This window comes from Rutilus rutilus (genome assembly GCF_951802725.1).
Source record: "Rutilus rutilus genome assembly, chromosome: 2".
Taxonomy (NCBI): Eukaryota; Metazoa; Chordata; class Actinopteri; order Cypriniformes; family Leuciscidae; genus Rutilus; species Rutilus rutilus.
In genome coordinates, this window is record NC_140210.1 from 42092318 (window position 1) to 42116302 (window position 23985).

The window sequence follows — 23985 nt, forward strand, 5'->3', positions numbered from 1 at the left end:
TATGTTTGGGCACAGTACCAAATTTTCCCTGTTAAATGCCAGCAAAGCTGTACTGGTGCACACAGTGGTTGGATTTGGGATTTGCAGTAAAGTTTTTTTTGCAGCTTTAATGGGTTTCAAGGGGGACATTTTTGTCCTTGAGGCCCTGAGTGCAACTATTTTGTGTTACTATTGCAAAATAGATTTAATAAAGGGCTCTGTAGGCCTCTGCTGAACCCCGGAACCGTCCCACTCCACGTTCCCCAGACAGGGTGAGAGGCGAAGGTCCCAGATCAACGTCAAGACCTGGTAGACTGTCAGCAGCCAATTATTAGTGACGTGGCGAACAGTGAGAATCAAGACGGACAAACTCCTCTTCAAGCTTCTTATCTCATTTAATGAGATAAGAGCCAAACCACACACACACTTAGCTCAGGTCAGCACAGAACAGCTGTGTCTGCACTCCCTCGTCGAGATGTTGTGTTTGTGTATGTTAACACTCAGATTTTTGCTTGTTTTTAGGACCGCTGAGGATTCTGGGAAAAGCTTATTGGATCCTCTTATCATGTAGTGAGGTTTATTAGTGCGGTAGCGCTAAAGGATCATACCGATAAGCGCATAAACACTCACGCATGCATGCATGTTGCCCCAATTTCTAGTTTTAAACAACATGGATAAACTCAAAGATGCGTACCCATGTGTAAAATTTCTTCCCCTGTCCAGCTGTCACGAATGACAGTGCGCTGACCCTCCGTGACCTCAGACGTCCCGCTGCAGAACACACACTCATGACATCATTGAGCATCTGTGTGCTTCAACTACACAATACACAAAGAACTGTGAGGGGGCGGAGTTTGGATCGGAACCCCCATATCTCATTGGCCTGTGCATCTGGTTTCCAGCTCTGTGATTGGCTAGAAAAGAAAACCCCACCTTCCACATACAAGCATGTTAGGTTTCTGGCTCCGTGACTTAGGGTCAAAGTGCATGTGTGTTCATGTATCAATGTGTGTCTTCTGTCTGTTATTCTGTTTGTTCTCCTCCTCTATTAGTTGTCTGTTCACTCTGTTCTCTTTGTCTAGATGTATGTTGTGTACTCCTCTCTTCTCTTCACTTTCCTTGGCAACAGATCCCGTCTGCCTTCCCCCTCCTAATTCTCTCTCCCGGCTTTTTTGGCAGAACCTTCTGTTCCCAGACCTCCTTCAGGCTCTTTCTCTTTGTATCACTTTCTTTCTCTTTCTGTGGCACAAAGTGGCATTTTTACATCACATGATCAGTTCGGTGGATCTCTGTGGCTCCATCCAAAAAGATTTTGGCATTTTCTGAAGAACTAGAAGTGGTGCTGCTGTGCGCAAAACTCACCGCTGTGATGCTAGTGTGGTGTTAGCATGGAGAAGTTTGTTTTTCAAATTAATAGTTTCTATGATGGGTTGGGTTAGTGTATATAGAAAATACAGTTTATACAGTATAAAAATCATTTTGTCTATGGAAAGTCCCCATAAAACATGGCAACCCAACGTGTGTGTGTGTGTGTGTGTGTGTGTTTTATACCTGGTATCCTGTGCAGCCCTTCACACACTGAACTATTGTGAAGCCTATTTAACAGTCACATCCTGTCTGGGTCATGGGTTGTTCTGAGGACACACTCTCACACACATACACAAAAAAATCGATGCACATCCTGCTGAATCTCTCCAGATTCGGCCTTAGATAGCGCCGATAGATAGATAGTTTGTATTGCATAAGATTGTGCTTATGATGTCATTTATTGGCCTTGTGCTTGTACTGTTGAGAAAGACAACCACAGCGAACAAACCACAAGTGTCAACAAACTGTGTTTATTTTTATTGACACTGAAAGGTGATGTTTGTTGATGTGAAATTGCACACCTGTGACGGCCCTGAAATGGCCCAAATCACATCACCTGCTGTCTCCCAAAGCTCTAGGGCTTTTCCCTCGCTGTTTACATGCCCTCCGGAGCCCCCTACTGGACACAAGTAGAACAGACTTCAAATGCCTCAGGAACTCATCACCAGGTCACATCCAATGATGAACCCCCCCCCCCCCCCCCCCCCCCCCATTCATATTTAGCATAAAGAAAATTATATCTTCTTCTTCATGAATCATTGCATCTTTTTACATAATTAGATGGAAATTAAGAATATTTCTCCACTGAATTGTTCAGTATTGTACATAAATAGTACATTCTCAATGAAATTATATATATATAATAACATTTTAAATAAAATTATGAAGATAATATGATTTTGTACACTATTGTTAAAAATTTTAGGGTTGGGAAGATTTTTTGCTTTTTTCCTTTGGTCTCTTATGCTCAAATGATCAAAATGTTCAGTTAATCAATATTGTGAAATATTATAAAAATTAGTTTGAATATATTTTACAATGTCATTTATGATGTTAAAGCTGAATTTTCAGCATCATTACTCCAGTCTTCAGTGTCACATGATCCTTCAGAAATCATTCTAATGTGATCATTTGATGCTCACAAAACATTTCTGATTATTCATTTTGAAAACCACTGTACTCTTAATATTTTTGTGGAAATTGTTACATTTAAAAAAAAAAGAAAAAAGTTCAGCATTTGTTTGAAATAGAAATATTTTGTAACATTATATCTTTACTGTCACTTTTGATCAATTTAATGTAAATAACTACGCAAAAATATTTATTTTTCTTGAATTTGAGTTCAAATGTGACAGGCTTGGCAGGCTTTTACAATAGAATAGAATTGAAAAGAGTAGAATAGAACAAAATAGAGCAGAGTAGCACAGAATAGAATAGTTTATTTGAAACAAATTATGATCTGTCATTGGGCGATTATTATTTCTGTAGTGATTTGAGAAACACAGTGCGATTAATATTCGACCTTCTCAATCCGTCTCTGTCTGTCTTTGTGGACAAGGGTTCTCCTGGGGTTCGGATCCAGTCAAAAGCTTGTAAAGAGCCCGAATCACATGTCTTCAATAGCCAGGGTGTATCGCGCTGGTGTGAGTGAGTGTGTGTGTGTGTGTGTGTGTGTGTGTGTGTGTGTTAAAGCTATTTATGTCCACACACTGATGGAGATGCTTGGATTTATGTGTGAAAGATGCATCTCTATTTTTATTTTTCTGCTCTCTTGTCTTGTCTCTCTGCTTATGTGTGTCTCTTTCTCCATTCTCTGTGTGTGTGTGTGTATGTATGTGTGTGTGTGTGTGTGTGTGTGTGTGTGTGTGTGTGTGTGTGTGTGTGTGTTGTGTTGGCAGACTCTGGCTGCAGACGGGCACACAGATGGGTGACAGGCTGTGCCGAAACCAATCTCACACACCTGCTCCTTCATACACAGACTTACACATGCATACATAGAAAAATGTACACACACAAATGCACATTGAAAACCAGCTTGCTTTTAATGAAATAACCTCACAAATGAGTTTACGTTCGCCGAGCTGCTCCCTTAAGCTCTTCATGTGTAAGTGCAGACAGATGTTTGTCTCGTCTGACTCCGTAACTCTCGAGCATCTGTAATCCAGCGCAGTCAAAAAACCCAGTACCGCTCACACACGAATGTCCTCGAGCTATGAGATATTTCACTGACACTGAGCTCAGGATGAGAAATAAATAATTAGAGCTGAAAGGAAGCCGGAGAATGATGACTATTGGCTGATAAATGAGTGCGGAGTGAGAAGGCGGAGGGGATTAGGGTGCTTTGGAACACTTTAAGAGCATTATGGATTAAAAAAAGGTCAGAATGTTTAGCAACATAATGCTAAACCTCTTAAGCGAAACCCAACTGCATGCAGATAAACGGGGACGGAGGGAGGGGGCGAGGAAAACAGTGGCTGTATGGGGTTTAACATCTGTTTGGGTCAGAGAGAGACATCGTTTTATTGGTTCAAACACACACGTACCTAAAGTCTCATATCTCATGTCTTTATAAATGATAATTAAAAGGACATGTGTGGACATCTTCTCACTCCTTATGATGAAACTTAATGCAACGTGCAACAAATTCCATTTGACAGCTGTCGCGGATGATGAAGTTTTAACATAAAACTCAAAGTTTTGGTCTGCTTAAAACGCAAAGCCGTTTACAATTGATATGGTCTACTTTTATAAAACTTTTAAGGTAAACTTTTTTTTAGAAAAAGATTTTCTTCACAAAATCATAATAAGAGAGAAAAGTTTAGGGTAAAATTTAAACAAAATATAGAAATTACTTCTTTTAATCAGCAAAGATGCATTAAATTGACCAAAAGTGACAGTAAAGACATTTATAGTCCTAAAAAAACCTGAAATTGTTCTGTTTTCATCATTGATAATAATCATAATAAATGTTTCTTGAGCATCAAATCATCATATTAGAATGATTTCTGAAGAATCATGTGACACTGAAGACTGGAGTAATGATGCTTTGATCACAGGAATAAATGACATTTTACAATATATTCAAAAAGAAAACTTTTTAGTTATTTTAAATTGTATTTATGTTTCATAATTTTGCTGTTTTAGTGTATTTTGGATCAAATTAATGCAACCTTGGTGAACAGAAGACGCTTCTTCCAAAAGCATTAAAAAATATTACCAACCTCAAACTTTTAAATAGTAGTGTATATGTTTTTTTGTTTTTTTTTTAAGTTGTGGCGGTGGTTTACTGACCTAAAACCTTAAAGAAAAAGTAGTTAAAAAGGTGTTTTCCCTCCTTTTGTTGTGTCTTACCTCACCTACAACAGCACACCAAAAACAAAAGGTTAATGAAGCTGCTCTAGATGAACAGTACACATTGTATTAACATAATTTGTGTGGGTGAAGTCAGTTTGCACTCTCTGCAGTCTGCACTGATCTGCGTGCATGTGTAAGGTTTCATCTAGAGCGAGAGACACCAACTGCTCTCGTCTGTAGTAAAACTCTCATAGGTAAAAGTTCAATGACAGTTCCTTCATTATCAGCTCTACTTCACGTCGTTACAAACCCGTATGACTTTCTTACTTACGTGGAACACAAAAGGTGAAATTTTGAAGAACATCCCAGCTGCTCTTCTCTGTGTACTGATAGTAGAAGGTGTTCAAGCTCCAAAATAGTAACACCAGCCAGGGCTTCTTTCGAATTCGTAGCATATTAAAATGGTAGACGTTGCTCATGTCGCCAGAAATCTCCATTGAGGTTGAATGACGGTCGCTGAGTGTATCGTCCTCCCTTTTTGAGCATCAGTGAGCTCAAACAGGACTTGGGATGCTGTATGCCATCATATGAAACACAACCTACTGTACACATTTTCCAGCCGTGTTCATGGGTTTGGGCCTATGTTTGTGTGTGTGTCGTCAGCTAGCAGGAATGTGTGTACACCGCCAATACTAAGATGGCTGCCAAAGACTAAAATGGCTGCCAGAACTCCAGAAAAAGAGAAAGAGAGAGAGAGAGAGACAGAGATGGAGACTACATGCTAAATGGAGAGAAAAGAGATCGTCTCGCTCTTTCTCCTCCGTTCAGTCTGCTGTTCTTTTGTTTGTGCGGGTGTATTTGTCCTAATCTCTACACACTCTCTATCAAATCGTGCTGGCATGGGCCAGTGTGTTCCCTTATCACCCACAACCGCCCGATAAACACCTCCACAAGCACACATGCACACGCAGCCTGCCATAAACTGTGCTGATAACGCACACTTGCATGCATATGTACTCAGACACTCATTTTGAAAATATCCGCTCACAATGTCGTTGTGTCCAAGTGCCTAAACGTCACTGAACAATCCAATTCGAAGAGTAATAATTGAATATGAAGCATTTTCTGCCATTTAAATGCATATTTTTTTTTCTTTTTGTCTCAATGCAGAATCTGGGCAATCAGACAATTCCAGTCAACAAGGAGACTCAGACATCAAACCCCCACCAAACGGTGAGAAAAAAAATCACACAGACTGAAATATACTTTTTTTGTGATATTATAAATGTCTTTACTCTCACTTTTGACCGATGTAATGCATCATTGCTGAATTAAAGTACTTCACTATAGTCTGATGCTTGATGCATCTTTGAAAATCTCTTTAAACATGCTATTATCACAGAGCCCAGGTTCCAGTTGAGTGAGGCACGTGTTTATCTCTCTGCAGGACATCTGAGTTTTCAGGACTGTTTTGTGACTTCAGGAGTGTGGAACGTAGCCGAGCTGGTACGAGTGTCTCAGAGTAAGTACTGCAACACCCACCCGTGTTTTCTTAAATCTGCAGAGCCACGGCAACAGATACTGTATTTAGCTAAATTTTGTTGCTCAATTCATGAATAACTCGTTCAATTATTGCGGTTCTTATTAATGAATCAGTGGATGAATCAGTTTAGTAAACACTGAATCAGAAGTCATTGATGTAATTCGTAGTAAGAATTAAATAGATTACTTCCTCACTGAATCGTCTTGAGATTAATCACTTGCTGACTGAAGTTATTATGTCTGAGTTTCAGAGTTTTGTTGTAATGGTGTTTTAATTAAAAATATGTAAAAAAAAATACTAGGGAAAAAAGCAGTGTTACTGTTGTATCTTCAATATATGTTTGTTTAATTTTTTTATATATTATATTTCAGTATATGTTTATATTATTTCAAATTGTAAGGTCGGCACACTCAGAAAAAAAGGTACAAAAGCTGTTACTGGGACATTATCCTTTCCAGAGGTACTAAAATGCACCCTTTAAGGGCAAAGATATATATTTTGGGGTACCGCCCCATGACAGCTTTTGTACCTTTTTTTCTGAGATGTGGTCTGCAAAAACATATAAATAAAAAATCCTATAGGAAATCCTGTAAGAAATACATCTTACACGCAACGCGATAAAAGGTATATTTTCCATGTTAATCAGAGTTTTGTCCTAACCAGCCGCGACACGCGGCGATTTTAGAAACGGTTTCTATTTTTCTGCGCTGAAACAACAAACACAAAGTGTGGCAATGATATTCTCAGGTACTGTTTATGTGCTTTATTTAAAGTTAAAAGCGTGTAATGTGGATTTGAATATCATTTAGTGCTCCAGCTTTGTAGCTGTAAAAGCAACAATGGATAATTCACCTCAGATCTTGAAATTAAACAAATGGAAACAAGAACGTTCAAACTATGAACAAACAAGTGTATTCTTTGACAAAGATTAAGTAACTCAGTAGCCTATGTATTTTTAATAATGTTTAAATGTTGAAATATTTCCATTTTCTTGTGATTGCCATCAAGATTACTACTGGAGCTGTGCACTCGCCACGAGACTCCGCCCACACACTGTTCTGATTGGCTGTGGGTTTTAATTGATTTCGACGCATCTCGCAGTCACGTCGTGTCTAGTGTGGACAGACAAATTATTTGTCGCTGGAATCTTATCACATCGCGTCTGGTTACATTAATTTAGCATAGATTCATTAGTTACTTCTTAAGTTCGATTTCTAAGTTTTACTTTTCAGATTTTACGTTTCCAACATTTTTATCTCTTCTGCAGCTCCAGTTGCAACAGCATCAGGTCCTAATTTCTCACTTGCGGATCTGGAAAGTCCCAGTTACTACAATATCAACCAAGTAGCACTTGGCAGACGTTCGCTTGCCTCTCCTCCATCCACAAGGTGAACACACACACACATACACACACACACACACACCCATATACCTGCTGTTTGTGCCTGTTTCAGTCTCTCTTCAGTGGAAATTTGATCTGTCTTGCTCTCCTTTTTGTCCTTCCTTCTGTTTTCCCCCTTGTCTGTCGTTCTTCTTGCGCTGTAGGTCTGAGGTGGAGCTGTACGCCAGTCTTCCTCGGAGGTACTCAGTCTGTCACAGTCTTCTGTATCTCTGCACCTTTTTCTGTGTTTCTCTCTGCCTGTCTACAGGAATCTATCACAGGGGCATTTAATAACCTCTCGCTCGGTCTCTCCCTCTCTCTCCGCAGCTCTAATAAGCGCAAGTCTATAGATGACAGTGAGATGGAGAGTCCTGTTGATGATGTCTTCTACTCCAGTCGTTCTCCGGCCGGCACCAGCTCTCAGTCCAGTGGCTGGCCAAATGACGTTGATGCAGGTGAGCATCGCATTTACACACAAATACGGCTTTTACACTGAAACGGTGCTGATGCCTGAGTCTGGTCTCTGCCAAACTGTAGCAGTCACCTTTGAGCACAAGCCCACATTTCCACTAACTTGAAAGCCGAAGAAAGATTTCAATTACTATTGTACAACATAAACTGCCTACAAACAGACTTCAAACACTACAAAAAGTGTTCATGACAGGAGGGTGAGTAAATCGTGGGCTAATTTTCATTTTTGGGTGAACTATCCCTTTAAAAACTCTTAAAATGTCTTATATTCAGTCATATTAAGTATAATTAATCTAAAATTAAAGGTGCACTATGTAACTTTTGTCCTTCTTGCGGTTAATTGCATGCATTTTGCGGAAGAACCTTTTTTTTTTTTTTGCTTCAGACTTTGCGGATGAATATGGTTATCATACTGCTCATAAAACATTCATTAACTCTATTTACTGATGACAAGACAGGCACGGGCGAGTGACGTATGCAAATTCCCGTGAAACCATTATGATTTAAATTTGGAGATTGAAAAACAGGAATTGTTATTATAATTCTTTTTTTAATAATAATCACACTAAAGCGTAACAAATTTGGCTAGATTGCTTATGATCTACATTTGATGAATAATGACAGTGTTTACTTTATGTAATTTGTTGTAGAATGCAGCCGGAAATAGTAAAGTTTCCCTTTGTATTTCATACTTGTTTATAATTAAAACTCCCCCATTATGCATAAAATCTTTATTTATTGGTGTTTTGGTTACACAGTAAACTGTGTCTTACATTTAATTTTAACATAAACTCTTGTAGCTTATAACTCTTGTGAATGAGAACAGTTGCATAACTGTGCATAACTGTGTTGTGTCTAGTCCAACCAACTAGCAGTTAGTTATGGCTGATTAGCCGTACTTTTCAGATTCAAATTGCACTATCTACCTTTTTATGTGACTGATTTAAAAAGTTATGACCAGTCTTGGAAAAAAAAGAAAATGAGATGACTAACCTGTAAAACTAGTCTAAGAAGTTTATGCTACCAGCCCCAGGTCTTAAGTCTTAAAATTGATTTTATAACTCTGTTATTGGAACCAAATGTCACGAAAATAATTTAGTTCTAATATAAAAAAATAATAATAATAATTAAATGAATAAATTATGTGAATAATTTGTTCTCGGATCCCAACCCTATTAATTCTAGTTTATCTAGAATCTAGTTTTATTTTCCATGAGTTCAGTCAAACTAAGTTGTTGATTTGAAAAACTATACATGGTGAGAACCTTCACGTCAGCCACTGACATCATAGCAGTTTGTGTTTTAAGACAACCAAGGAGGACGTCCCGAAGAACAAGATGGTTTTTGAGTTGAGTGGAAATGTGTGGAATGAGGCCAGATTGGGCACCGGCACCGTGTCGGTGGAAAAGGCATTAAACACACCATGACCATCATGACCTTCTTTCCTGTTAACAATTCCCTTCTCCAGTTGCAGTACAGCACCATTTGACGGGTGTTCAAGAGAGGAAGATAAAACATGAGAATGATGGCGTGCAGTTTCCATACCATGGTTAGAACACACACCGCACACACTTGCACATGTACACAAGCAGCAGGAGAAGACAGGTCAGTGTCAGGTCAGGACAGGACAGTGCATCAGGTGTCAACTAAAGAGCAGAATAAAAGTGATGTTTGGTTAGTCTGTTTTTCACCCATGTTATTGATTTGTTTGTTGTTTACCATCATTGAAGTCACTTTTAATTAATTAGTTTGATGTTATGCAGTATAATATGAGAGGTTTAGTGTTGATGAAGGGTGCTTTATCCTTACTGGGCTTTAGGGGTACCTAAGACACTAAACTAAATGAATACCGTAGTCACAATAAGCAAGCAGTGTTGGAAGAACCCAGATGGGACAGTCGAAGTCAGAGCAACACACAAACAAACACTGAGAAAATGCACAACACAGGTGCATCTTCTGTCCATGCATTAACCACACACACACACACACACACACACACACACACACACACACACACACGTGTACACACACACACTCTCAGTCTGTGTTCTGGTCCCAGATGGCTCTTCCGTGTATCTACAGTAGTGGGAGACATCTGCTCTGCGTTTGTGTGTGAATGTCATAATCAGATAGCTATGCCTTTCACTGCATTTTCCCCCATGATATCCTTTTATAATGTTAACAAAGGTTTCATGCACTAAAATTATTTTAGTTTTACACAATATTTTTTTTAGCCTCTCTTTGACCATGTTAACCAGTCAAGTTATATATATCTGGTATAGATGTCATAATCTACTACCATTCAAAAGTAGGTGGTCAGTAAGATTATTTCAATTATATGCAAAGAAATGAACTAAAATTAATAATCGAATTCAGCAAGGATGCATTAAATCAACCAAAAGTGACAGTAAAACATTCATAATGTTGCAAAATTGTTCCATTTCAAACAAATGCTGAATTTTAAACTTTCTATTCATCAAAGAATCCTGAAACAAATGTATCCCGGTTTCCACAGAAAATATGGAAAAGCACTGTTTTAAACATTGATAGTAATAAGAAATGTTTCTGAAGGCTCATGTCACTTTTTAATGGTTGTGCAAGTACATCATTAATTTCAATTTATTAATTTGAAATATACCAGAGTAATATGTAAATTAAGCTTAAAACTGGGAGAAAAATAAATAAACGGGAATATCTATTTTTATAGTGCATCAAATTCTTATTTCAAAAGAACCAGGTGGCGAGAGTGTGTTGTGTGCATGTGTACACATTTTGTGATAAATATCCATATACAGACTTAACACTTTCATACGCATTTGCACACTCCCACACACACGCATACACACATGCGAGAACAAACGCACTCAAAAGTGCACTGAGAAAGGGGAATTAAGCTGAAATGGGATTTAATGCCTTGTAATGTAGAGAGGAAAAAATAGCATCGAACTGAAGTGAAGTTCAAGTCTGTGTGTATGAGTAACGGTGAGCAATGGGTGCCAGGAGGACTGTGTGTGTCTCTGTGTGTGTGTGTGTGTGTGTGTGCTTTGGTTATCTTCCAATTATGAGCCATCCCTGTTCTGTTATCACTTTCTCCTGCTATTTCTCACCTTTTCATGTTATTTTCATCTCTTTCATCTTTCTGGTGATGGATTGAACCAGTTGAGGTGTTGCTAATTTAATAGTTAAGGAACACTTACAGAAGACTACGGTTGGGTGGCATGACGCTATACACTTTGCGAAGGTAGAAATGTGTCAACGTTTATACTGCTACAGGCTATATTTGCTTGGCTATTTGAGGACAGGACTGCTTTACGTTATTTACACATTAAGGGCGGCAAAGAAACGTGGAGGAATGTGAAAATACAAAGCAGGACGCGAACCAAACAAGCCAAGACGTGGAGTAACTTGAAGCTGAATTTAGTTGTTCATGGTCGGCAAGCAACTTCGAAACTTGTTCATGTGTGTGTGCATTTTGTACATTTTACAGTGTGGCTCATCCAGATTTTAGAATCAGAACTATCATTTTTATAATATGAATTAATGCTGTTTTTAAGTCTTTTAACTCAAGCGTTTCACTGATAACATGTATCGTTCATTTTCTATTAACATTTTTAATGATATCACAAAATATTGTCACAAACTTGTCGATCAAGTTCCAAATAAATATAAAAAATTGTCAAATACGATGAAGTATCTTTTATTTAGATTACTAGATTATCCAATAATGGACATTACCAAATAGTTCTTAAAATAAAATTCTAGAAGAAATTGTGATGTGTATACTGTTACAGTAATATAAAATGGCTTTTTTAAATACAATGTTTGGTCATACCGCCCATTTTGATTTTTTTCCGTTCGTCAGCATTGCTGGTATTAAAATGAGAAGACAGACGATCACCTCGAAACAAGTGAACATGCTCATTAAGTTTGTCATAAATCAGTCCCCTCCCTTCAAAAACCAAAAATGATCAGTCAAGTTAGTTGAGCTAGTCAGCGAGTGTTTGATTGGTGTGTGCTGTGCCCTGCTGCTGTTGTTGTTGTTGACGTGTGGTTTCTGGCAGGGTTGTCCTCTCCCGGGTCTCTAAAGAAGCCAGCGGGGAAATTCGATTTCAGCGCCCTGTCAGCACAGACGAGGTCCCCCCGAATGGCCTTCACACACCACCCGCTGCCCATGCTGGCAGGCGTGAGACCAGGTGAGACAGACACACTCCAGCAGGGAGAGAGAGAGAGAGAGAGAGAGAGAGAATGGAGGGGGAAAGGAGGGATTTAAAGTATTAGATTGCAGCGTAGGCTTCTGATTGGTCCAAAAGTTCTGTCATGGCACCACACTAGTCCAAAATTGCCCTCAGTGGCATTCGATTGGCTCTAAACAGTGGCGAGTTATTGATGGAGACCTCCGATTGGCTGGGCAGAGAGACAGAGAGAGTGAGGAGCTGCCACAGTTTATGAACGACACCATCCATCTACGTACCCTCTTGCTCTCCATCTTTTCCTCTCTTCTCTCATCATCATTTCATCCACAGCTTTTACCTCCATTTTTCAAGTGTGTTTGGTGGAAATGTCCTCATGTTTCTTTAAATGTGTGACCTACATTTTATTTTATTTTAAGCAAATTATGTGTCGCTGTATGTAGAAAGATGTTATGTCAAATCTTTTTCAACTTTTGAAAGTTTAGAGTTTGAGAGTTTAAAACTTTTGCTTGGGTTGGGGCCAAGTATCGACTCTCGTCTTCTGTTTAGCAGATGTCAGATGTGCATTCTGCGACCATTGTGGACAAAAATCGTACTTAAAATACTCGGACAGTGTTTCCCGCACCGCTCATTTATCTGTATTTATCTGCGCCACTACTAAAATATACAATGGCACTTATGAGTCGATTATTTTTGGTAAACCAAAAATACTTCTGAATCGGCTCAGAGCAGTTAGACATGCTTGCTGAATTTCAGGTTGTTCCTTTCGTCCTGTTTCACTCCACGATACACCAAGAATGCTGGGTTACATTGTACTGAAGGCTTTTTCAAAAGTCTTTTGCAAGAATCACATTGAATTGTTTCAGATGTGTTATGTCTGTTCTGTTAAAATCTTATCTTATAATTTGGCAACAGGCTTCTGAGGGCAGTAAATGCAGGAAGAAATGTTTTTCTTTTTACTCCAAATTTACCAAAAGAATTGATAAGGAATCTGAATTTTTAAAAGAATCCAATCAGAACCAGAATCCCTACTGAAAATGTTCCACGACATTTGTACATCTCTTTGCGACGATTGGTGCTCATTCAATCATTAAAGAAGAGTGTGCAGAATGTCAGAGTCGAGTTCTTGATTCGCTGATTTTGTTCTCATTTCAAACATTCTTATTTCAACTTCCATGTGAATCACCAGAGACTATTTTGCGGTTGAAGAAAAGAGAAGGAGAGGGACGGAGACACAAACGGGAGAAGCCATGAGGGAATGTTTAGAAAGCTTCCCAATGCGTAACAGATGCGTGGCCAAGAGAATCGTATAAAAACTGTGCATTTCGCTCTCTGCGTTTTTAAAATTAGCCAGCGAGCATGTTGCTTGTTATACAGGCATGCTGTCATTCATATTGGCACAGGACAAAATGTGAAGGGGAGTGTGTGTATGTGGGGGATGATGCTCTTCTTGGCAGGCGTGTTCGGAACGCCATGAAAATCCCGTCAGTAAAACGATGATATTCAGAGGCATTAAGACTGCACTCTCACAGGCCACTCAAAACATCTCCATCCCCACCCAAAGGAGAGCGATTCAAAGCTCCCTCCCGTGTTGTCCCTGACGTCCCGGATGTTTAATCCCATCCGATGGCCCTGGGAAATCGCAGAATTCCTATCCGTTCGGGTCCGACTGCAGCCGGCGAGGCCTAATCAAGTAAAGGTCAGCGGGACAGAGAGCGCCAGCTTTAAATGGATTATACGTGCGTGTGATTATGGAAGTTTTTCTACGGCAGACGCTTCTGGTTAGGATGTTTATGCAGAGTCGAGACAGTGGAAAAAGCAAGGTTTGCGTTAGGCCGGGGGAAGAGGGCAGAATGCGTGCGTATGAGAAAGACTGTCTCGCTGCCGTTTCTAATGCGTTTGTGTGAGTTATGGATGGATGTTGGCCGCTGTTGTGAAAGAGATACTGTGGTTTGCTTTTGTGAGTGATGAATAACTCTTTGGAGATTGAGAAGATACTGTTTTTGTTTGTGTGTGTGTGTGTGTGTGTGTGTGTGTGTGTGTGTGTGTGTGTGTGTGAGAGGGCGTTTATGAGTGCATTTGTGTGTGTGTGTGTGTGTGTGTGTGTGTGTGTGTGTGTGTGTGTGTGTGTGTGTGTGTGTGTGTGTGTGTGTGTGTGTGTGTGTGTGTGTGTGTGTGTGTGTGTGTGTGTGTTGGCACCCCATAGCGCCTGGCTCCTGCCCAGTACCTAATGAGATTAAGAAGCACCAAAAAAATGAAAGACTGAAGAAAAAGAGGGAGTTAGAGATAGACAAAAAAAGAGGGACAGGATGAGATAGATAAAGAGGAAAGAGAGGATGGTGAAAATGGCATTTAAAAAAACAAACAGTATATCCAAAATTGAATTTCTGTCAACATTTACTCATCCCCATGTCTTTCCAAACCTGTATGACTTATTTTCTTATGTGGATAAAGAAAAGAGATGTTACTCAGAATGTCCATGCTGCTCTTTTCCATATAACAGAAGTGAATAGAAAGCTGTCAAGGTGAAAACATTTACACTGTTGATTTAGTCTAAAATGGGTAAGAGTGACAGTAAAGACATTTATAAATGATTAATATTCCAAATAAATGCTTCGTTTGAACTTTGCATTCATCAAAAAATCCTGCAAAAAAGTATCACGGTTTCCACAAGAATACCACAACTGTTTTCAACATTGAAAATAATATGAAATGTTTCTTGAGCCATCAGATCATCATATTAGAATGATTTCTGAAGGATCGTGTGACACTGAAGACTGGAGTAATGATGCTGAAAATTCAGCTTTGATCACAGGAATAAATTACATTTTACAATATATTCAAATAGAAAACAGTTATTTTAAATGGTAATAATATATTTTTTAAATTGACTGTATCTTTGATCAAAATCAATGCAGCCTTGATGAGCAGAAGAGACTTCTTTCAAAGGATCTAAACAAAAATCGTATTGACTCCAAACTTTTTGAATGGTAGCATACGATATCTCCATGATTTTAAGTAATTTACTGAGAATCTTTGTCTTGCTTGGTCTTAAGGCACGATTTGTGATTAAATAAATGAGATTTAAGAGTCTTTCAATAGGTTTTAAAAAGTCCCCATTCACTTTCACTGAATGGAAAACAGCAGCGTGAACATTCTGCTTGAGGTCTCCTTTTGTGTTTCATGTGGGTGAATAAATTCAAAATGTACATTTTTAGGTGAGCTATTCCTTTAAGGAAAGGACATTATTTTAAGAGGGATGATGAAGAATTTAGGTTTATATGAACACACACACACACACACACACACACACACACACACACACACACACACACACACACACACACACACACAAATGCTAATATCCCATTGTGCTGTGTATCTCATGCATCGCTCACTCTTCCTCTCTCTCTTTCTCAGGGAGTCCGCGTGCCTCAGCCTCTGCCCTTCATTTCCCTGCTCCCTCCATCATCCAGCAGTCCAGTCCATATTTCACCCACCCCACCATCCGCTATCACCACCATCAGGACCCGCTCAAAGAGTTCGTCCAGTTCGTCTGTGCTGACGGCTCGGGGCAGCCGGGGGCACAGGTAACATACGCACACACACACACACACCATCATCACGATTCAGACAGCACCAGTGGACAGGACACACACACACACTGACACACATCTCTGCTAAAGTCCCTCTCTCTTTCTCTTCCTTTCTCTTTCTCTCCATTATCTAACACTTGACAGTCTCCGTTTTTCATGTTTTGAGTTTGATTTCATCCTCTCATCCTTGTGTCATGAAACACTAAAATATATTTTTCAAAACAGATATGGTCGTGCTGAGCGATGATTGCATGTTAATTTTTTTAAATTAAAGGTTCATCATGTGGATTATAAGCCATATCAGTTTAGTCCTTCAGTTCATTTAGCATCTATTTTCTTTGCACCACTGCCAAGCTTAAAAGAAAAGTTATATTTCTCTAAAATAAGGGGAAAATTAATTTAAAATAAATGTATAAATAAATATAGTCCATTTAACTTGTGCATTGTATCTCAAGTCATAGCATAGTTTGTGTTAGGAAAAGACTGAAATTGAAGTAATTATGTTTTGATTAAACGCAGGTACACATGAGATTTGAGGGGTTGTTTTTCTTTGAGGAAACACTGAAATTTCAATCTGTTCCTCACACAAAACGAAATATAGTGCTCATGTCAAATTAACTACTGTTATGATGCTTTTATGTCCTTTTCGGAGCTCCATTCACTTTTATTGTATGAACTATAGAAAATAAATGTTTAATTTATAATAATTAACTGATTATATAATAATAATTGCATTAAAATAATTCGTATAAAATAATAATTAATAAATAAATAAATGATCTGAACCAAAATTTTATGACGACACTTTAATAACTCAGTGGATGTGTGTATGTTTATTAAGTTTTCAATGTCTCTGTACGTTTGTAACATTCCAATCTCACCTTTTGTGATTGCACGCCTCCACATTTCTGTATCTGTCTGTGTGTGTGTGTGTGTGTGTGTGTGTGTGTGTGTGTGTGTGTGTGTGTGCCTCTTTCACCCCCTCATCATCTGTATGTGTGTGTGTGTGTGTATCTGCAGCATAACGGGAGCGGTCAGAACAAACTGCCCGGCTCCTTCTTACTGCCACCTCCTCCTCCTCCGGTAGCGCGACCGGTGCCGATGCCCCTCCCCCTGCCCGAGCACAAATCCAGCCACACACACCCCGAGAGCGGAGTCGGCTCCCCGGCCTCGCCCTGTAAGTGTCCGCTCAAGCACCAGACCCACCAGAGCCCTTGAAATCGCCCCATTACCTACCGCTGCGCTAAAACAACTAGGGCCACGATTTTTGACTATTAGGCCCGAAAAATACCTTACGCAAGTACACCAACACAGACAGTTGTAGCTACGCAAGTTTAATTTCACCTTTCGCTGCGTTTTCAAAAAAATTTCAGAGCGCATAGTGCGCATTTGCTTAAAATATCGTCTGCTATGGTCCGTTTTCTCTAAAAGTTAGTTAAACAGTTTACGTTTATATCTATCTAGCTATCTGGATAATAAAATAACAGGTTTAGTGGTACAGATATTTTAAGGAAACTCTAGCGCCTCCTTGAGTACTGAAATGTTAACGCAACAATAACACACACTAAGATGTATTTGAATTGAATTGAATATGTTTATTGTCTCATTCGAAAAGTGCACACACACCCATTCCAAAAATATAAATATAAACTAATGTAAACAATTGGTACAGAATGTAAATGTAAACAGTGTAAAATTATAATAAAAAATATTAATAATAATAAATATGTACAATAGAAAAAAAAAAAGTACCAGACTAAGCATTCCTGTCTGTATTTGCATACTTGCGTAAAGTATATTTCTGGCTTTAGATGCCCTGCTCTTCTCCATCTGACTTTTTTCTTTGTTCATTTTCCTCGTTCAATTCCCTTTTCATCCTGCTTTTTCCATTTATTTATCCGATTGCAATCAGTCACGGACTTTTGCAATTGAATGGGGATGGGAGACACTTTGCTGCCTCTCTCATTGGCTGAAAAAAAGCACAAAAAAACACAGCCAATCATTCTCATAGATCAGCCTCCCTCCTCATCGCTCTCACTTTTCATTTTTCTTTCTTTCTTTTCTTCCTTCAATAGATCAAATTCAGGGCAGCTGGCATGGACTCCAAACAAACAAACAAAAAAAATGACGCCCCACATTAAGCGCCTTTCCATTGACACATCAAGCTAAATACAAAAAGGAAATGTGTGTAGACGTGCAGGTGAAGGGATTTGTGATGTGTCTGGCAGTGTGTGAGAGCGGGCGGCACTGGGTTGTGGGTCTTTGCTTGGGATGTGTGTGTGTCGCGTGCTGTCAGCAGGGCGGGTGGGCAACAGGAGGAGCCTGGTCGAGCAAACCTTTCAGAAGACCATCCCTTCTTTCTTTTTTTCTTCTCACACATCAATGTTCTTTTTCTTACTGTGTTTTCTCATTCGTTCATTTCATATCTATGGAATGGTGTATCGGTCTCAACCTGTCGTATCCCTCCATTTTTTTTTTTTTTACCTTCCATCTTTCGGTGCTTTTACACACAACAGCCTTTTTCAGTCATATTTTAGACTCCAAAAATCACTCACACACACATACACACACACATTCACGTACTTGCAAACACGCTCAGTCTCATAAACACCTCCTATTTCATGGAGTCCACTCCGCACAACTGCCCTGAATTTGAAATTTGAATTTGAAAGTGAATTTTTTCCCAAAATCTTTTACATTTTGCTGTTTTCAACAATGTTTTTCCCCCCATTCAAATCATCCTTCCCATTTTACACAACAGCCCTGAATTTGAATTTGGAAGTGAATTTTAGAATGTTTGAATTTGAATTTTAAACTGAAAGTTTATATTTTTCTCCATTTAAATCCTCCCTCCTACTTCTTCACACGCCTGCCGTGAATTTGAATTTGAAAGCCCAATGAATTTTTGAATTTTAAATTTGGGTGTTTTTCAACAGAAATATTTTTCAAGTGGTGTAGCATTTATTACTGTTAAAAATGTGATTTCTGCACAACCAGCAGCAAAAAAAAACCTGAATATTTCAAGCACTCACCCTGTCTGCCATTGGTCCAAGGACTATAATACCTAGAGAAATCTATCCATTAGCATTCCCATTCATCTCAGTGGCAGTTTTTTGGCTGGTGTGCTTGCTTATGTTTGATTATGGGTTCTCAGAGCCAAGCCCTTCAGTATTGACTATCCTGAGCTGTGTCATTAAAGGCAGCAGAAGGCAAACTGGCGGTGCTAACCAGCAAAACCTCGACTCGTTGAATCGAGTGGGACCGCATTTCTAGGACCTTTTTTTCCCCTTCTTTTATATGTATTAGCAGTTTATACTATTTTAGAGCACTTACTATTCAGTTCTGTACTTGTATTATTCATTTTCAGGAAGGAGTTGTTTAATTATTCAAATTTATATTGATATATTGTCTTAACCAACCGTAAACACAACCCTCCTGAAATATTGAACCTAACTTGTTTCAATATACAAGGCCCTATATTCAGGTTTTAAATTCAGTTTTGATGGATAAGTTATTTTTCAACACAGAAGTAAGATATTTTCTGTGTATGTACGACACAAGACTTTTCATTAACCACAGCTCGGCGTGGCGCTTCTCATCTGGTGTGTGACCGACTTAACAAAGTGCAGTAATTGGTAAAACTGTTTGGCTACAAACTAGTTCGTTTATTAGTACAAACTAGGGTCCTAGAACTGCGGTCCTGAAACTGTAGCCTCCGGTATTGCAGGAATATAGTATTGCTTGGTTCACTCAAACAAACAGATTGCAATTCCATATAGTGCCAACAGTGCACACTTCAAGCCACATGTTGATTTAGCATTTTAGTGCCAGTAATTAAAAAATGAGCTTGAAATTTTTACAATACAAGCACGTAAATCACAGCTGTGAATGCTGACAGACGTGTGTGTGTCCCAGCAGCATACCCAGCGCCAGGCTCCACAGCTTCCAACAGGTTTGTCGGCATCGGATCACGGGACAACAACTTTCTGAACATCCCACAGCAGACTCAGGTACATGCACACACGCAGACTTGGAGACATGTGTGTAATGCTGTTGCTTAGCCTAGCACAGACAGTGTGTGTATAAACAAACAGGAAACATGTTTACAGTAAATACACTTTCAATTTAGGCTTACCAGGCAAGCGGAGAGCATTTTGTCCATTTTGATTTCACTCGAACACACATACGAGTTGCACATTTCTGCGTTTTAACCCTCAGGCCTGCTTGTCTCGGCTTCTAATGAAAGTGTATTTACTGTAAACGCATGTCCTGTTTGTTTATACATACTGTGAGGGATGAGTCTGTGGTAATCAGCATCATGTTAAAGATGCGGTGCATAGGCATTGGGTTGAAAATAGCCCAGAGTATTCCTTTAAATTGAAAATAGCAGGCTCTTCAGTCCACCCATCCATCAATCATGTGTTTTTGATCAGCGAGTCTGAGCGCTGTTAAGTGCGTGTGGTTGGTAGCAGTCAGCGGCTCTCTGGGGGTTTGCTGAGGGACACGCTGCTCATGTCAAATGGATTTTGTGGCCGTGTTCCCACTCGCACCAGCTACAGAAACCACAAGCACTACCAATAAGACCAAACACATGGAAACAATCGTTTCCTCCTCCTACTCCTCACTGACTCCAAAACCAAATGTCTTGTGATTCATCAGATTTATTATGTAAGTAAGTGTGACGTTATATTGTCATCATCTTTGTATTGTAAATCGTGCATACACATTTCCACACTTGCGGGGTCCAAAACATACTTTTTACTTCATCTGTTGATGGTGGGTGAATTGAGAACATTTACCAGCAGTGAAAGTCTATTTTGCAATACTTTTAGTACGATTTTAAACACAGTACCGTTCAAAACTTTGGCGTTTTAATGTTTTTTTTTCTGCTCATGAAGTTGAGCTAATAATAAAGTACACAATTGATTCATTCAAACCCTAAATGGCTCTTTAAATCAGATTAAAACACTTTCTGATGCTGTAAATTCAGCTTTGCATCACAGGAATAAATTAAATTTTAAAATATATTCAAATACAAAACAGTTATTTTAAATTGTCATAATATTTAACAATATTGTTGTTGTTGTTGCATTTTTTATCAAATAAATGCAGCCTTTGTGAGCATAAGAGACTTCTTTTAAAAACATGAAATATATATATACATATGGACAGTATATACATATATACAGTATTGTCCTTATAGCTTTGGTATTATGTAATGACGGCACAAATTAATGTGCAGCTCTATTATATATGAGATTAGTCAGTCTCCATCTCTTGGTTAAACGCCACCTGTCACAAAAATGTGAAGGCGGCCCATTGTGATTTTCTTCCTGTTCTTGTTCTGGTCGCTCATTGCAACGAAATATTCCACATATGTGCCGCCACATGGAGTTCTGCAGGGAAAAAAAGTCCTTGATGAATCCTAGTAAGCTTCTGGTTATAACATTTCAACTGAGAGAAAATAAAAAGTTTAGCTCAAATTTAGCTCACAGTGTGGGCCGTACTGTCATTCTTACTTTTGTCATTTTTTACTTACTGACTGGCGAGTAATACGGTTTTTACCTATTGCAGACGGATGTGCTTTGACGGACTGACAGTGATCTAGTTCACATGTGTTCAAAGGGCTTTTAACTTGCAGATCTATGCAAGAGAGAAAGTCTGACTTACTGACGAGAGAGAGAGAGAGAGAGAGAAAGTGTCACGTCCCGACTGTCTGGTTGCCCTCAGCAACCAGACATGATGTCATAGGTAGTTGAACATGAACTTCAACAGGAGGGAACTTAAGAAAAAGGATGGACACTACTGGCGAGGAGTACAGCGAGAGAGAAACAAAAAGATAATATGGGTCCCACAGGGGTCTTCAGATTGTAGAAGTTAAACTTCTAGTAATTTAAAACTTCAATAAAACATCTTGTTTTTCTCTTCAGATAGCATCTTTGTTTAACCATTAGTTTTGTCATGGGAAGCAGTGACATTGATGACTCTCTGAGCTGGTCTGTAGAAGTGTGTGTGTTCAGCAGTGTGTCCACTGTACTCTAGTGGTTATTCTGAGTACTGTTCCTCTCAAGTGTGTGGTGGACGCTGATGGAAACCTCGAACTTTAAAGAAATGGTTCTCTTAACAGTGCAAATGATGTCAGTGAAATGTTTGCATGGTTTCATGTCTTTCCAAAACCACATGACTTTCTGCCTGAAACCTGGAAATGTCAAGGAGTTTTAAAATTGTGAATTCCAAGACTGGAAAAGTGTTTTTTTTATATATATATATACACACTACCTTTCAAATGTTTGGTTATTGAATGTTTTTTGAAAGATGTCTCACCAAAGCTAGTAATATTGTGATACATTATTACAATTTAAAAGAACGGTTATATTTTAAAGTGTAATTTATTCCTGTGATCAAAGCTGAATTTTCACAAGGATAATAATGTCACTAGGAATCTGCAAATATCAAAATGCATATTAACTTTGGTTACAACCATTTATGATGCATTCATTATGAATACCATAATGCCTTGTTGTACATAAAGGCTTGAAGTGTTACCGAAATCTTTTATAACATCATAAATGTTGTCACTTTTGATCAATTCATTGCTTCCTTTCTGAGTAAAAGTTTTAATTTCTTTAAAAAAAATACTTTTTTAAAAACCCAAACTTTTGAATGTAAGTGTTTAGTGTTGTGATTACATTTAAGTCATGATTTGCTTATAACGGTCTGCTGAAAACCCTCCACTGTATCTGTTTTCCAAACAAATATATGCTAAATGTTAGCTTTACGTTCCGCGGAAGCGAGAAAGTCCTGGGTTTTGAATGACATGAGTGTGAGTAAAGTTGACATCATTTTCATTTTTGAGTGAACTATTCTTTTCAAGATGAATTGGTTAGAAATCTCAGATATTAGGCAGGAATGTGAGACTAATGTTGCCTGGTTTGTTTCTGTTCAACATAGTGTTGTACTTTTATGATGACTCACCTTGATTTCCTTTTCTTACAGTCATGGTTCCTTTGACAAGACTTTTCATGAACACACAGACAAAAATCCGCAATGAAAACTGGAAATGGAGTCACGAAGCTAAGTATGGAACTTTCCCACGTGCCCCTCTGTAAAGTCTCACTCACACACAAACACACACACACACACATACACAAATACACACACAATTCCCAAAACACTGGCAAATCTGGAAAACTTCAGCATTACCCTGCCAGTCTGGAGAGCTCAGAGAACCATCCGAACCATCCAGAGGAATGAATGACGCAACAGCTCAACGTCTTTGTCGTGTTCCTGAGGCATCCAGCACATAGACCAATCCTTTTTTTAATTTGTTCATTCATCCACCAGTCATACGCCATGGTGAGGAAAATCCATCTCTTCCCAGTCAGAACTCTATTAGGAAGTTGAACTCATCGAAAAGGGACATTTGAAATGGAACCTGGATGATGTCAATCACGGACGCGTGTGATTGGATGGAGAGACTCGGCGGGAGCCTTCTGATTGGCTCTGGATTTGCTGATCTTGGTGACGCCCTCCAGCGCAGTGTGAACTCGACATCCTCTCGCTGTTTACACGTTGACAAGCAATAGACTGTGAGCGAAACAACAGATAACACTAACCGTGTGCAATTCACCTAAACATATGCACTATATGATTAATGATAAGGGATGACAGATGCTTTGGCCTTAGATTTGAGATGTGGAGTCAGGCTACATGTGTCTAAGGTAAAACACACACACACACACACACACACACAGCACAGCAATAGAACACACATCACAGCATCATATAGACCGCTGATGACAGGAATGGGAAGGGTCAAGCACGAGTGACCTTAATGTCAAGCTTCTGACTCAAAGATAATTTTTCATTTTGTAGTGTTTATGAATTAAAAGGCCAGTGATTTGAGTCATAAAATCGATCGACTGGAATGAACTAGAGGGTTTTGGTGCATCCATCGCTGACCTCTTCACCAGCATCGATCAATCTGAGTGCTTGTGCATCAATATCCTACAGTCAGCCCTGAACACGAGGGCTTCTTCTGCTTTACTTTGCGTTTGGTTTTGCAGTACATTTTTGGGTGGATGTCATAAAACCTTTCCAGGTCATATTTGACCCCAAAACCAAAAGAAAAGAGAAAAAAAAATGAAAGAAATAAAAAAGAAA

General features: G+C 38.9%; 2 protein-coding genes across 31 annotated transcripts in view; one reads left to right on the forward strand and one right to left on the reverse strand.

Moving 5' to 3' along the window:
• rnaseh2a (ribonuclease H2, subunit A) overlaps positions 1–11071 on the reverse strand; it is a 178276-nt gene extending 167205 nt beyond the window's left edge. Inside the window, exon 1 of the mRNA XM_084403086.1 lies at positions 11049–11071. Coding sequence (XP_084259212.1) covers position 11049 — 1 coding nt within the window. The 5' untranslated portion in view covers positions 11050–11071. The remainder of the gene's footprint in view (positions 1–11048) is intronic.
• nfixa (nuclear factor I/Xa) overlaps positions 1–23985 on the forward strand; it is a 93856-nt gene extending 69871 nt beyond the window's left edge. For 3 of the 30 annotated variants that reach the window (XM_084403050.1, XM_084403075.1, XM_084403077.1), the window contains 11 exons: positions 5812–5874; positions 6089–6163; positions 7452–7572; positions 7730–7765; positions 7893–8020; positions 9505–9585; positions 12098–12229; positions 15647–15816; positions 16843–16999; positions 19738–19832; positions 22819–23985. In XM_084403050.1, coding sequence (XP_084259176.1) covers positions 5812–5874; positions 6089–6163; positions 7452–7572; positions 7730–7765; positions 7893–8020; positions 9505–9585; positions 12098–12229; positions 15647–15816; positions 16843–16999; positions 19738–19832; positions 22819–22833 — 1073 coding nt within the window. In that variant the 3' untranslated portion in view covers positions 22834–23985. Of the gene's footprint in view, positions 1–5811; positions 5875–6088; positions 6164–7451; positions 7573–7729; positions 7766–7892; positions 8021–9504; positions 9586–12097; positions 12230–15646; positions 15817–15966; positions 16094–16842; positions 17000–19737; positions 19833–22818 lie in introns of those variants that run through there. The other 27 variants (XM_084403061.1, XM_084403076.1, XM_084403078.1 and 24 more) reach the window with 13 other exon arrangements.